The sequence below is a fragment of the Triticum aestivum genome, chromosome 1A (assembly GCF_018294505.1).
Source record: "Triticum aestivum cultivar Chinese Spring chromosome 1A, IWGSC CS RefSeq v2.1, whole genome shotgun sequence".
In the NCBI taxonomy this organism is placed as follows: Eukaryota; Viridiplantae; Streptophyta; class Magnoliopsida; order Poales; family Poaceae; genus Triticum; species Triticum aestivum.
In genome coordinates, this window is record NC_057794.1 from 7941538 (window position 1) to 7955363 (window position 13826).

At 43.4% G+C, this 13826-nt stretch overlaps 1 protein-coding gene and 1 long non-coding RNA gene across 8 annotated transcripts; one reads left to right on the forward strand and one right to left on the reverse strand.

Moving 5' to 3' along the window:
• The first annotated feature begins 646 nt into the window (after positions 1-646).
• LOC123185039 (uncharacterized) lies at positions 647-3657 on the forward strand. 7 transcript variants are annotated; one of them, XR_006493155.1, is made up of 6 exons: positions 647-1346; positions 1418-1508; positions 1735-1887; positions 2122-2583; positions 2707-2937; positions 3030-3657. It is a non-coding gene; the product is annotated as an uncharacterized lncRNA (long non-coding RNA). The 7 variants fall into 7 exon arrangements; XR_006493157.1 differs by having other exon boundaries at positions 651-1346; positions 1451-1508; XR_006493158.1 differs by having other exon boundaries at positions 723-1508; positions 2122-2195; positions 2443-2583.
• Positions 3658-7120: 3463 nt separating this feature from the next.
• LOC123185017 (uncharacterized) lies at positions 7121-11080 on the reverse strand. Its single transcript, XM_044597041.1, has 8 exons — positions 10815-11080; positions 9913-10023; positions 8259-8333; positions 8136-8168; positions 7954-8037; positions 7775-7828; positions 7577-7648; positions 7121-7452 (listed from the first exon to the last, which is right to left on the reverse strand). The coding sequence occupies exons 2-8, from the start codon at positions 9961-9963 to the stop codon at positions 7357-7359; spliced, it is 465 nt and encodes a 154-aa protein (XP_044452976.1). The 5' UTR covers positions 9964-10023; positions 10815-11080; the 3' UTR covers positions 7121-7356.
• Positions 11081-13826: the final 2746 nt, after the last annotated feature.

The following is a 13826-nucleotide window of genomic DNA, read 5'->3' on the forward strand; positions in this document are numbered from 1 at the left end:
TTGAGTAAGTCATTCAAAAAAGTGATTATCATGTCTTTTTAATCCCATCTGATTGAACTACAGAATCGTGTGACAATCCTATGTGCATGTTTAGTTTATGATCCCTTGACAAAAACAAAGTAAAGGGAAATGTTGTGTTTAGTTGGAGGGAGCTTGTATTAAAAGAACGGCGAGAAGTTTATGAATGGGTGAGTAGGTGAGCGGCAATCACATTTGGAAATGGCGTAGTCCTGGCCTGATTTATCCGAAGCAACCAACTTATTCAAAGTAGTAGAGAACTTAATATGCATGGTGTGCTACTTCTGTTCACTTGACTACGATGTAATAACAGAAGCGAGCATGGGATATGTGTTGCACAAGCCGGAACTTTTGTTGAGCCTGGGCAAGTTGAGCCTAAGTGTATAATCTAGAAATCAAAAATCGGGTATTCGGATACACATCATATAATATATCACCAAACTTCTGAATAACAAATCCACATTAATAATGAAGTGAAAACATAAATATAATAGTCACACAAAATGTAATTTTAAAGCGAACTTAATCTTTCCCTATAATAAAGCAGCTAATGCGTCTGCCCGTACGTCGTTGGCGTTTTTGCGCAAAAGCCCTTCTATTTCTTTGAAATAAGCCCGCGGTCCCTGTTTAAGTGGCTGTGCAGAAAACGTTTCGTTTTTGCAGAAAGAACGCTGCACTTATTAGTATTCAACCCGCGATCCTTTTTTAGTTAAGAGAGAAAGGAAAAAAACACCCACGAGCACGACCCCTCCCACATCTCCACCTCCAGTGCGCCGCCACCCCTGCCACGCTGCTGCGCGCCGCCGGGCGCGGCGACGGTGATCTCCGGCCAGATCCGGACGAGGAGGTGAGGCAGTGGCAGGATCCTGTTCCGGGACGGCGTGGAGGCGATCTAGGAGGCGCGGGAGGAGGTCCAGCGGAGGGGCTTGAACTCCAAGTTCATGGCGCCGGTGTTCCTCGCCGGTTCCGAGCGAGATGGCAAGCTCCGGCGGAGTCTCTCCATGGATACGGTGGCGCTGCACCTATGAGAGAGACATATGTGAGGCGAGAGATAGAAAGGAAGGAGGGGCAGTGAGAAGGAGAGGGCGCGAGGACCGGCGAGGAAGTCCTGGTGGTGCCCATGTCCTGCAGCAGCTCAGCTCCAGGGCCGCGTTGCGATACGGCGTCGACGGGAGGCGATGGAGATGAGCAGCTTGTGTCCGTCCTGCAGCGCGCATTCTTAATCCCCAAGCACTAGATCGCAACGCCGGCCCGCCAGCCCGCACATATGCATGTGTGCAGCCCCCACCCATGCGTGAGCCGTGGCGCGCGTGGCCGCCGATGATCTGGTGAGAACCCACATCGCTGAGCAGGTTGCAGCGGTGCTTCTCTTGAATTTACTAATTTTCGCATGGTGCAGGCCCTCTGACTTCACCTTTTTGGAATCGCTTAGGATATTTGATGCTTGCCTGCATATATGTGCACACCGGCACACGGCACACCGAAATGATGTGAAGTCATCAGCTTTTTTCATAGAAACAGTAGCAGAGGATTCTTCTATACTGGAGTATAAGTCAATTATCTTTGGCCTAATAAGAGAGCAAATTAATTAACTATATCTGAAAAATCATTAAATCCAGAATAAGCACATGCTCCACAAATGCTATACATGTTCTCCCCTATGTTCTTTTTGGTAATCCATTTCACCACTGACTAAATTGTATCGCCCTGTGCTAGGTCTGAATTTGACGGTTTACTTGAGAAAACTTCTGCTGAAGTTAATGGTTCCCTGTCAAATCTGCGCATATGTAACTGCAGCAAGAACTGCTGGTGATGCACAAGCTAGGGATCAGCTGGAACGTCCTATTGAATGCCTTCATGGGGACAATTGTGAGCACTCCAAGATTGCATTACCTTGGCCCAGCTTAAGTGTTTACACTTTGCTTAATATGGGATAGTGCATCATTGAGCCATGTATATCTGCTTAATTTTACATTACTGGATTTACTTGCTTTACAAAAATATTGCAGCCAAAATATTTTCCTTTGACGATGGCTTCATTGATCTCTCTGAATCTTAGGTTTCATGTTACTCACCACTGTTTTTATTAATGGTGTAACTTAGGTTTGAAGATTATTTCGCCAACCATGTGGAGCCACTGACGTTTACTCTCCCTGAAGACTCAGTGGCCAGCTCAGGTGCTTCCTTCGATCTGATCTGCAGCAAAGCGTTTTCCATGACCTCTTGAATTCTTGTCGATGGATCCAAGTCAAAATAAAATTGTTTTGCCAATGAAAGCACATATGAATTGTTCCTCTAATTTGGTATTCTTTTCAGACACTATACTAATCGTGAAGTTGCTATTATGATCCTCATTGCTTATTTAATGATGGCTGAAGTGTACTAACATCATATTCATACAATATAATTTGTCATTATTATCAGCTAGCTTAAATGATATTCACTGGTTGCTTTACATGGCACTTGCTTGAGTTGAGTGATACTCTTAGTCCTGTCTCAGCATCATGGTTCGGGAAAAAGTGGTGTACGAATGGCTTCGGAGGATAGTTTGCAGAGGTACTTAAGGTAAGCCTACTTATGTTATTATAGGCACATCTGTTCTATTTTAAATCATTAGGAAATGAACATACTGCATCTTTTTGGTTCTGTAATTTTGGATGTTAGGTCGCTTACGTAGTGCCCTGTTAGTTTGTCAGGTTCTCTGAAAAAGCATTCAAGAAGGGTGAAGCAATCTTTTACTTAATTCGGAAGCTCTTGTCATTGTTAATGATACTATGATACTCTGATTGCACGAGTCCATGAAGCAAGCAATAATCTATCTCAAAAATTTGTGTCCAAGCATATAACGGTACTACAACTTACGAGTTCTGACTATGGCTGTGTAGCACGCTGACAAGACAAGAGAATAATGCCTCTAAGGTTCTGACTATGAGCTTCGTGAATTAGCAAAATTTTGTTCTCATGGATGACTGCAATTATGAGAAGTTTTTACTTTTTTTTTACTGACGCAGGCATTTGTCCGAGCTATGCCGCTTCCTATCAAACTCAAGTTCGGCGCTCCGTCTGCACTCGAGCATAGCTGTCGGCCATCAGCTCGCTCAAGCAAACACGCTGACCGTCTGCGCACGATCTCCTCCCAGCCTTCGACATGTTATTTTTGCATGCAAGGCTAATAAGCTATCTCCACCTCCTTTTTCTGTCCGAGCTCCTCCCTACCCTGTCAAAACCAAATGCTACCATCTCCTTTCCTTGGCATGCTAAAACTTATGTCAGTTCATTTTCATGGATAGATTAGTGAGAATGAGATTGGGCTCTTTACACTATACAGAGGATGAGGAGCTATATGTGCTACGAGATGTTGCTTGACGTGTGGTTCTGGGACCTTCTGTTGTTCAAATTACAGCTCCCTTATTTAGTACTAGGCATTCCCACTGATACTGACGATACATGGAGCATTTCCAGAAGTGGCAGTAGAGACATGTAGCACCACTTCTTGGTAGATTTTGTCCATTTACTTTTTGTATCCTTTGAATTAGAATATTCTGTGCAAGATTTGAGTTTGAATCTGGTCAAATTAATCTTGTACTCTCTGAATGAAATAACGTCTCATATCTTACTAAATTTTGTTGTGTATTGGAAGTATTTTTTTCTTCAAATTCCCTGATGATTCTGAAACGTAGCTGTAATTTTTGCAGGGTTCTATGGTACAACATCAAGTTTTACTCTTACACATATGAGAAACTTTTATACCTACCTAATAACCGCCTATTTTACTCTCCAATGGATCAGCCCATAAATAAGCAAGCAATTGAGCTAGATGTTCATGGTTGAGTGCCCTAACCCAGGCTCGAAGTCAACTTAGGTCTGAGTTTTCTTGAAGTTCTTAAATTGGCAGCAACTTAGGTCTGGGTTTTCTTGAAGTTCTTAAATTGGCATTCTGGAAATTGAGTACTTTAATTCTACGCTATATTTGTGATACACTAAATATTTATCGTGATATTCTCGTCGTTGATGTTTTTCCTTGTCGGATGGCATTTGAGAGAAGGAAAGAATGTCAATTCTGCTTTTTAGTTGTATCTAACGAAATATCTGTGTGTTTTTTTTTCTTTTGAAGAATTACCTCGAGGTACAATTAGATGGCATTGTTCTCATGTACAGGTTCCATAAACGGACCCGATGTACAGATTAGCATTACGACATAAAATATTGTTGTGAATAATGCATCTAATGAAAAATATTGGCACCATTTATTTCCTCTCAAATAAAACATTTTGTCGTTCCTTTCCTCGAACCAGATAATTTTAAATTGAAGGCAAAGAAGTATGTTGTTGATGGGATATGGACACTGCTTTTAGGGATGATCAATCTTGCAACGCAACAGAGGCCATGGTTATTGAAGAGACAAGTACTGTTGGCATATGAAGTGATTGGATGAAATTAACTTGCTAATGGCTTGCATCGTCCTCAGCTTCCCATGAAACATTTTTTGATGATGGCTCATGGTTAATAAAAGTTTCATCACCTTGATACCTTTATATGAAACGCTAAAAAAGATACATAAGTATGCAATAATGCTTCTCTTCAGAAGAAAAAGTAGAAAACATAGGTCAAAACGTGTTTGGATTGGAAAGGTCGAGATAGTGGATGAATGAAGGAAAATACGAGGATGCTAAATGTATACTCCCTCCGTCCGGAAAAACTTGTCACATAAATGGATATAAATGGATGCATCTAAAACTAAAATACGTCTACATGCATTCCTTCGACAAGTATTTCAGGACAGAGAGAGTATGTTTGATACAATTGATGTTGAATCAGTAAAATATTTATTACACCCCCGTTGCAACGCACGGGCATTGTCCTAGTATATAATATATCAATATCTATTTCATAGACCAAATAAAGTTGAGACTTGACAACAAAAGATAAATAACTAGCCTTGCATAGAGGCAAACTCGCAATGTTGTCAACAAAAATAAAGCTATCCATACCTAGATGTCACCAGGTGTGATCTTGCAACTTCTTCCACCACAGTCAAAAGAATCTCTCATTTGTTCATTTTTGTCAAAACAAAGACATACAATCACCCTTGCGTCGAGGCAACCTCGCCATGTTGCCAAAGTCCTAGAAGGCACTACAGGATAGAAAATGGACTTGTAATTAAGTTGTGTGATGTGAATATATTAAATCTTGAAAGCTTGCAAGAATAGAGATGGTCGGATGGAACATACAGACAATGTACTAAAGAAAATCACTTGAATAATATCGTTATCATCAACTGAGTTGAATAACTCCCGTTTGGTCTAACATATCATCAAGTCATTGAACCATTCGTTATTTCCGGTTGGCAATGTTAGGCGGTGGTTTTGCCTCAACTTCTATTTCCGGTTGCACACCATTCACATTTTCAGTGCTTGCTCTATTCACCAAAAACCTCCTCATCTTTGAAATTTAATGATAAAATTTGAAGTTAGTTGTCACACAAGTTAATAAGAAAATGAGCTACAATAAGTAACAAAAGTACGATCTTTAGAAAAAAAGTAACAATAGTACAGAACTACTTACACATAAAACTACATGTATTGTATCAAAATTCCTTAAAGCCGTCAACGAAACATTACCTAAATTTAAGCCCTAAATCTATTGGTTCATTGCAGATTGCCAAATGACTTTTCAGATTTAAAGAAATCAACAAACACATTAATATGACAACTGTTTCTGGAGGCATGTAGTAGTACTGTAGAACTAATTAACACTTTAATTAACAGCATAGCACAGAGGAGCGCAGAGCTGCTGCTGTTTTGAGATTCTACATCAGGTCTTTGTTGTGCTTCAATCCCTATTATTGACCAGTTAGTAAGAGATGACTACATGCGGAATCCCTAGCACCTAGCCCTAATTTCCATGGAGAATTCTTAGCCAAGGAACTGTGCCAAAGATAAGATCATGAGAGGAAGGAGTAGGCTTGCCTTGCCTGGGCGCAGGACGTCCGCTCGCCACGGCCCCGTCTCGCCGTCTAGGGTCTAGGCTAACCGCCGCCCCTGTCGCCCAGTCCCTGCGCTCGGCGCCTGTGAGAAACGAAGAGACAGGAGCGATCGATCCAACCACGCGTACTTTTTTTTAGAACAAACCACACCGTACGTACTTTTTTTAGACACACACCGTACGTACGTGTATTCCCTCGGGTCGTGAACTGTTGGCTGAGCTGCGGAGTCTCTTGTATTCCCTCTGGTCAGAGGTAAAGCAAGCTACCGAACACCTTTAGGCCTTTGTTAATCGATCGAGCGCTGCTGTCGGGGAGCCAGCGAGCCCGGGCAAGTGCCCAGGGTCGCCGGGCGTTGCCTCCGCCACTGCCTTCGAGATATCGAAGCGACCTTGGCATTCTTGGCATTCGTCAGCATATCAACGAAGTGGCGCCTTCTTGGAGGCGAGGCGGCTGTCGCAGTGTGACCTCAAAGTAGAGTCGACAACACACTTCCTGTGGACCTGGTGTTTGAGTGCCGCATCTTTGCAGGCCATTGCCTTATCCGGCGTTTGAACAAGCGGGTACTACTTCGGAGTGCGGCGCTGTTGTCATGTCATCTGGTGGCATAGACACAAGCTCCAACTCAACGATTGGAGTGGCAAGGTGGATAAATAAATTGTGAGCATGGGATAGGTGTTGGGCAAGTCATTCAAGATCTGTATTAATCATGTTTTCGTAGCTGAAAACAAAGTGAAGGGACATATTGTGTTTCTGTTGAATTGAGATCACACTAAAAGAATGGCGAGAAGTTTCTGAATGAGTGAGTAGTTGAACGGCAATGGATTTCCATGTAGGTTACTCTTGTATGATTCAAAGTAAGGAACCATCCATCACTTGACTAGGACGTAAGAACAGAGAGTAATCCAAATCTGTTGCATCTTGAAATATGTGTGTAATGGGAACCGGCACATTTTAGCTAAGTTTCCATCCATCAGTACACTGCAGAATCTCTGATCAGCGACTCAATAGAAATGAAAAAGATGCTTTCATGGTCTGAAGTTCCTGAACGAGTAGTAAGAAAAATGTACAAATCCTCTTAGTAAAAGAAATTACCAACAATAATGAGACGAACACCCATACTTGGAACCACATGAGTTTATCATTCTCCCTCGTCAAAAAAAGATTATATCTTCTAGCATGGTGTAAATGTATAATCAAGACAACTATTGCGAGTATATCTATTTTACACAAGGCTACACATAACTACAAGTGAAATCCAAGTTGTCGCTACAAATGTTATCTCGCTGGATATACAGATGAGCATTTCCAAAACAAAATCCCTATAGTTCTACAGCTCATTCCAGTTATATCATCTATACATTAGATGAACTCCGTATGAAGCTAAGCTCAAGTCCAGGCAACTTCCACCTCATGCTTCCTTCGCTCGAGGGCAACACCTTGTGATTCTCCTGGAATGCAACTAGAGCCAATTAAAATCATCATCCAAGGCAGCAAAACCAACTCGATTTGTGTAAACAGAGCGCATAGATAAAAGGGGTCATTGTTTGCAATGTTAGGAATCTGAAACCAAACCTTGCTTTCGTCCTCGCTAGGCTCGGCTACTGATGCGACCGTTTGAAGAGATAGAAGAGAAGACTGGGGCAACTACAGGAAAGTAACATGCAGCAAGAAACACATAAATTAGATTCCCGGTGGCAAAAGCTGGAAAGGCAGAGCCTTTTTTTCACCTAAAAAACTTTTAAGACGAAAACAAAGGTTAGTTTAATTTACCATTTTAATCTTTTGCTCTAAAGAGGATCCTAGAGCTGGAAGGAATGATGAGACCTCAAAATTGAAAATATCTCTTCAGAGTATGACTCTAGAAGTAACGGTAGTTGATGCAGAACCAGTAGCGAATCATGTAAGCAACATGCCACTAAGGAATTGCTTAAGCTGGGCCGCCAACTTGCCTGGCGAATATTGGGATTCTGGCCACCATGTTCTAGTTGTTGGCTGAACCCAACCAAGGCTTCTGTTGCACGCTCAGTACGATCCTGATACAGGTTTGAAAGTACATAATATCAGGAACATATATAGGAAAAATGGTGTGGGTTAGAGGAAGGGGAAGGGTGTATAGTGGACATGCACTTACCTGAGTGTCCTCGATATCAGACAGCCTTGACACCTGCATATTTGAGATAAATAAGTGCACCCTTGAGTGATATGTAGCTCCAATTAAGCAAGGTATATACATGTTTCGGTACAAGGCACCTACCCATATTTCAACCGTACGGCTGACTTCTTGGAGCTCCTTCTGAAAGGCGCTCAGATCCACATGGATCACTGCGACCTACAAGACAGTAATTTTTTTTAGTAAAAACCCAAAATGAAACAAATAAAGAATAAAGCCAAAAAATAATAATTCAAAGATAAAAGAGCCTAGATTCCAAATGAAGAAATGGAAACTCGGAAAGGAACCTTCCGTTTCTCAAAGAATGAGGGGCAAGGGGATTGATACCAAGCAAGATTTCTTCTAATTATAAGAAATGATTTGGTCTGCATTTGCTTGGTACAAGAACAATCTTCTTCTTTAATCATATGATGATAAATGGAAAGTGTTCAATTATGATTACATGGAAAGTGTTCAATTAGAACATGAAAACGTGACTTAGTTGGTCTTAGTTAGTCTTCAGGGTGGAGACTCTCGAACGAAGAAATGAATCCCTTCAAAAGAATTGACCGAGGAGTCGTATGAGGTGTAAATCTCATGTACGGTTCTGTAGAGGTATTACTGTTTCGTTTCGCCATCCAAAAGTACAAGAAAGGGAAATATTTATGCAGCTGGAATGTTCCAATCTCATCCCTTGTCCCTTTGATTATTTCTTGTGTTTCGTCTAGATTAGCATCGGCCCGGTCGATCCTGCAGGGGTAGCATCTGACATGAGCTCTTATGATGACTCCACATGTCCGGATAAACCCGTTGCAAGGTCTTATGGCGGCGTAGACATGAGCTCTGGCGCAGTAAAGGGAGTGGCAGGGCGGGTGAACTCATACAGCCGAAGAGAAAGATTAGCAGATGAATTAAGTAGGAGAGGGTACTTGTATTTGTTTTCCTCCAATATCTTAGATAGGCTGAAACTGGATAAAGACTAAAGAGGGAAGCAAATCTGAGAACATGAACATATCACACTGACTCGCTTGGCATCCTATAAGACGATAGTGGAGTATATATAGGGCTTCCATGCATCTCTTATAATATTTGTCATCTCTTTCTAATAAGAATAAATAAATAAATCATAAGCATGGGATGTGTGTTGAGCAAGTGATTCAAAAACTGTCTATCTAATAACATGTGATTGGACTACAGAATTGTGTGACCATCCTGTGTGCATATTTAGTTTATGACCCCTTACAAAAACAGAGTGAAGGGAAATATTGTGTTTGGTTGGAGGGAGCTCGTATTAAAAAGAACAGCAAGAAGTTTCTGAATCAGTGAGTAGTTGAGCGACAATTACATTTGCGAATAGCGTAGTCCTGAATGATCCAAAATAACCTCTCTTGACTTGTTGCAGCTGGCCAATTTCTGCCATGTGCTAGCTGCTACGAAACCAATTTTCTACGAGTGTATAACTGAATGAACAACTACAGCATACATCATATGAGTTTCAGAGTTCATCAGGCCTGAACGTTGAAAAAGAAGAAAAAGAGACAATGTAAGGGGGCAACATGCATAACTACACTGACTCATAGTTGTCTATCTGATGCGGCGTGCTGGTGCTGATACGCGGTGACCCCCTTGATTTAATTTTGACCTAAATGTGGAAATTAAGAGAACGGTGATCTATTTGACACACTTGAGCAAAGTTTAGTGACCAGGGTGTAATTTACTCTAACAGAGGAGAATAAATTAGACATTGAAAGTGGCAAACCAAGGCTTGTGCTGTTCTCGGTTCTGCCTTGTGAACTTGTGGCATCGTCATTAGGAGAGCATGGTCGCTTCTTTTTCCCACGAGAGGATGATGAATACGATGGCCATGGTTCTGCAATTTCACTTTGCTGATTGTCCAGTCCAATTTAAGTCGATGGCGTGAGAAAAATAAGACAAATGTCTGATCCTCTAATTTGCATCAGTAACATGGAGCTTCCTTCCACAAGCAGCAAAACGGTAAGACTGACTACTTGTGAGCTGAAAGTTTAAAAACACCTGCAGTCATAGGGATTCCAACAAGTCTTGAAAAATCTGGAATATGGAAATGGTTTAGGAAACTCGGAATTCTAAGAAAACACTGAGACACAGATGGCATCACACTCAGTCATTTCAACTGAACTAGAATGACTTGAAAGATTACCATAAAACGGAAGCAGAAAAACAAACAGCATAAGGGGTGGACAGAGTTCACTGAAATTCCCTAGTATAAGTTTCCTGCAGTTTAGGGGTATTCGGCAATTCAGGCACCTTGCTGAAAGGGGAAACTATCACTTTGCTAATCCACTGGAATTTCGCAAAACTCGTACGCACATACTACGATATAATGCGCTTGCTAATCCGGTGGAAATTCACAAGTCCGAGAAACTGTCGGATCAAAGTAGTCTCTGAACCTGCAAACAGAGCATTCAAACTACTTCTCAACGCACTGGAATTTTTTGCAAGGTTTGTTGTCTGCACTAGTCCTCCACTGCTGCCCTACCGCGAAGAAATAGCGATTTCTCCACCAATCCAGCTACCAATATATCCATACAGGCAGAGGCAAAGTACAGGAACGAGGACAAATTTTGTACTAATACCAGACAAAAAAATTCCTCTCCTCTCTGCAGCTATATATCCATCTACCTGGTCGCAACCCGTGCCGGCGGCTCCCCGCCGTCGAGGGTAATTGCAGACGGCCGGAGTTGCGACGGCGGCCTCCTCTTCGAGACACGCGGCCTCCTCTTCGAGACACGCGGCGACCTCCGTATCTCCTCGACCTCTCCCGCCGCGCGTGGCCGTCAGCGTGCAGCAACCTACTCGGCGGCGGCGGCGGCGAGGGCTGGGATCTGTCGCGTGGGGAGCAGGACGAGAGCCCAATCGGAATTTTTTTTCGCCCGAGTAATTGGATAGAAAGGGTTTTATTTTTCGAAAACACTAACGCCCACACGTGTGGGCGTTACCCAACTCACCCACACGTCTGAATCATCGTTCACTGTCTTTTGCACGATTCTTGACACGAAAAGGTGGATTTGGTGTGCCACGTAAGACGGGGCTGTTGTGTGGACGTTGGAGAGTTTGCCCACACGCCCGCATCACGTTGTTTGCCAGCTACATTGTGTGGGCGAACTGCTTTTCACCCACACAGCCATCAACTAGGTCATGCGCGTGTGGGCGAACTGCTTTTCGCCCACGCGACACTACTACCTTGTGGATGGCAACTGCAATTACGCGAACGTGGCAACTCGGTACACACACATGACAACTGTGATTCTTTGCTACATGGCAACTGCAGTTACGCGAATGTGGCAACTCGGTACACACACATGGCAACTGTGATTCTTTGCTACACGGCAACTGCAGTTGCCCGTACGTGGCAACCAGATAAACACACATGACAACTATGATTAACAATACATGTCAATTATGGTTGGGCCACACGTGGCAACTAGGTAAACACACATGGCAACTACTGTTTTGACCATATATGGCAAGTAGTTAATCACACACGGCAACTACGGTTTGATTACACGTGGCAACTACCATAAATTAGACATGGCAACTATAGTTAACCAAAACAGATAGAGTTGCCATGCTTTTACAACTACACTTGCCATCCCGGATAACTACATCTGCCAACCAGGATGGCAACTAAATTGTCATCCCGCGGGGTACCTAACGTAGCTGCGTCAGGACGTGGGCATTTTTGTTTCGTGCCACACGCATGGGGTGGAGATGAGTAATACTTGTTGGGCGTGTGGCACGAAGTAGCCGCGCCCACACGTGTGGGCAATTCTAATGTTCGCCCACACACAGCCCGTGTGGGCTGCCTCCTGCTCACACCACACACGGTGTGTGGGCGCATGTCATATATGCCACACGTGTGGCATTTATCGGCGTCCTTATTTTTTCATACACGTGGGATCTGAGACCACCTATCAACAACAAATCTGCTTTTCTAAAATATACTATCGGATTAACGGATTCTCCGAAATTTTTCACACTACAATTCTGAAAAAAAAATCCTAGGAGGACCAGTGTATTTCTTCATTAACCCATACAAAGAAGAAAGAGTGGCATATGAAAACCTCTTAAATGCGTTTTGCGCCCCGCGTCTTTGTGCTCCTCGACGACGGCCAAGGTGCGGAAGATAGTTACCGTGACCACGTCGCCGGCCAGCGCACAAGTGATAATGACAGTGAACAACATGTGCAGCTTCAGATGTGGGCGCGACAGAGTCATCGCCAATGGCACGAACATAGGCTCCCGCTGCATAATGTGACTGGCGGGGTAAATGTACTCGCACCACTGAAGAGCAACGTGGCAGGAGGGTTGATTACGCGGGAGAAGATACATATGTTTGGTTTTCTCCAATATTTTCAGATGGACTCGAGATGTATAGACATGGGAATAAAATCTGAATTCATATCACACTCACACTAACATGCCAAGCTGGTGGAGTATATATATATAGGACTTCTATACATCTATTGTCTTTGAACAAGTCATTCAAGAAATGTTTATTCCATCATGTGACTAGACTACAGAATCATGTGACCATCCTACTTGCATGTTTAGGTTAGTCACCAACTTCCTAGTAGAAGAACTTAGTATACATGGTATTGCCAGTTCTCTCGTATGTGTCATCACATCAAATTCATTGCATCATGAAAGACGTGTGAAACGTGAGAACTGATTCCTTATAGCTACTAGTAGAACGCCCGTGCGTTGCCACGGGCCTTTCAATATTTTTTCATTATATATATATATACTTGTATTGTTGTGTCAAATTCGATGAATTTTTGGCCTTTCCCAAAAACATCGTCTTAGGACCTTGTCGATAGATTCTTTCTTAATATCAACATAATATGTCTCTATCTCTGTCATAATATGCAAAAAATAAACATGGAACCACCGCCTGAAATCCACCTCATGCCCTCTAGCTCAAGGCACCTCGGTGCTCGCTCCGTCGCTCGTCATAGCAACGATGGCGCATGCCCCCCTCGTCGGCCGCTTGCAGCACCACGACTCACTGCGCCCATCAAAAGTTCATCGCAGCAAAAAGTGGCGGACGTCACAGTACTTGATCCATCATCGTCATAGAAAGCAGGAAGCACTTGTCCGGCCTGCCAACAGTTGCAGCTCCTCCCAGCTGACGAGTCCCGTCGTCGCCGTAGCAATCTTCAACACCTGGCGTAGCAAAAAACAATGACAGATGCAGCAAAAATGCCGTTGCCGGCGTCACGTGTGGCGGCGTCATCATGAATGGTTCCAGCAAAAATCATTGCTGGTTGCATCTTTTTGTCTTGCCGTTCGGCCGTTCCCAGCACGCCATCACCGATACAAGCACGTCGCTCCGCTGGTCCCAGCAAAAATCATTGTCGGTTGCAGCTTTTCATCTCGCCGGTCACACCGTCGGCGCCCCTGCATCACCATCGTAGCACATCGCCCAGCCGGTCCCAACAAAACATGACGCTAGATCCAGCAAAAATCTTTGCCCGTCACAGCTTTCCGCCTCACCATGCTCGTCTCCACATGCAGTCGGCAACCGCCGCTGCTGGCCGTCTGAATGCAGATCCACCATCTGACAGTTGTAGCTCCCGTTACTGTCGGTTGCATCACATTGCGGCGCCTCCTGTAGCATCGCAGCATCCCCCC

Bases quoted from the DNA above. Each gene is read 5' to 3' on its own strand.
- LOC123185017 (XM_044597041.1), bottom strand. From the start codon at position 9,963: ATGACGATGCCACAAGTTCACAAGGCAGAACCGAGAACAGCACAAGCC. The intron at 8,169-8,258 runs GTAGGTGCCTTG...TCAAATATGCAG, and splicing joins GCCGTACGGTTGAAATATGG to GTGTCAAGGCTGTCTGATAT. The intron at 7,453-7,576 runs GTTTGGTTTCAG...GTTGCATTCCAG, and splicing joins CTAGCGAGGACGAAAGCAAG to GAGAATCACAAGGTGTTGCC.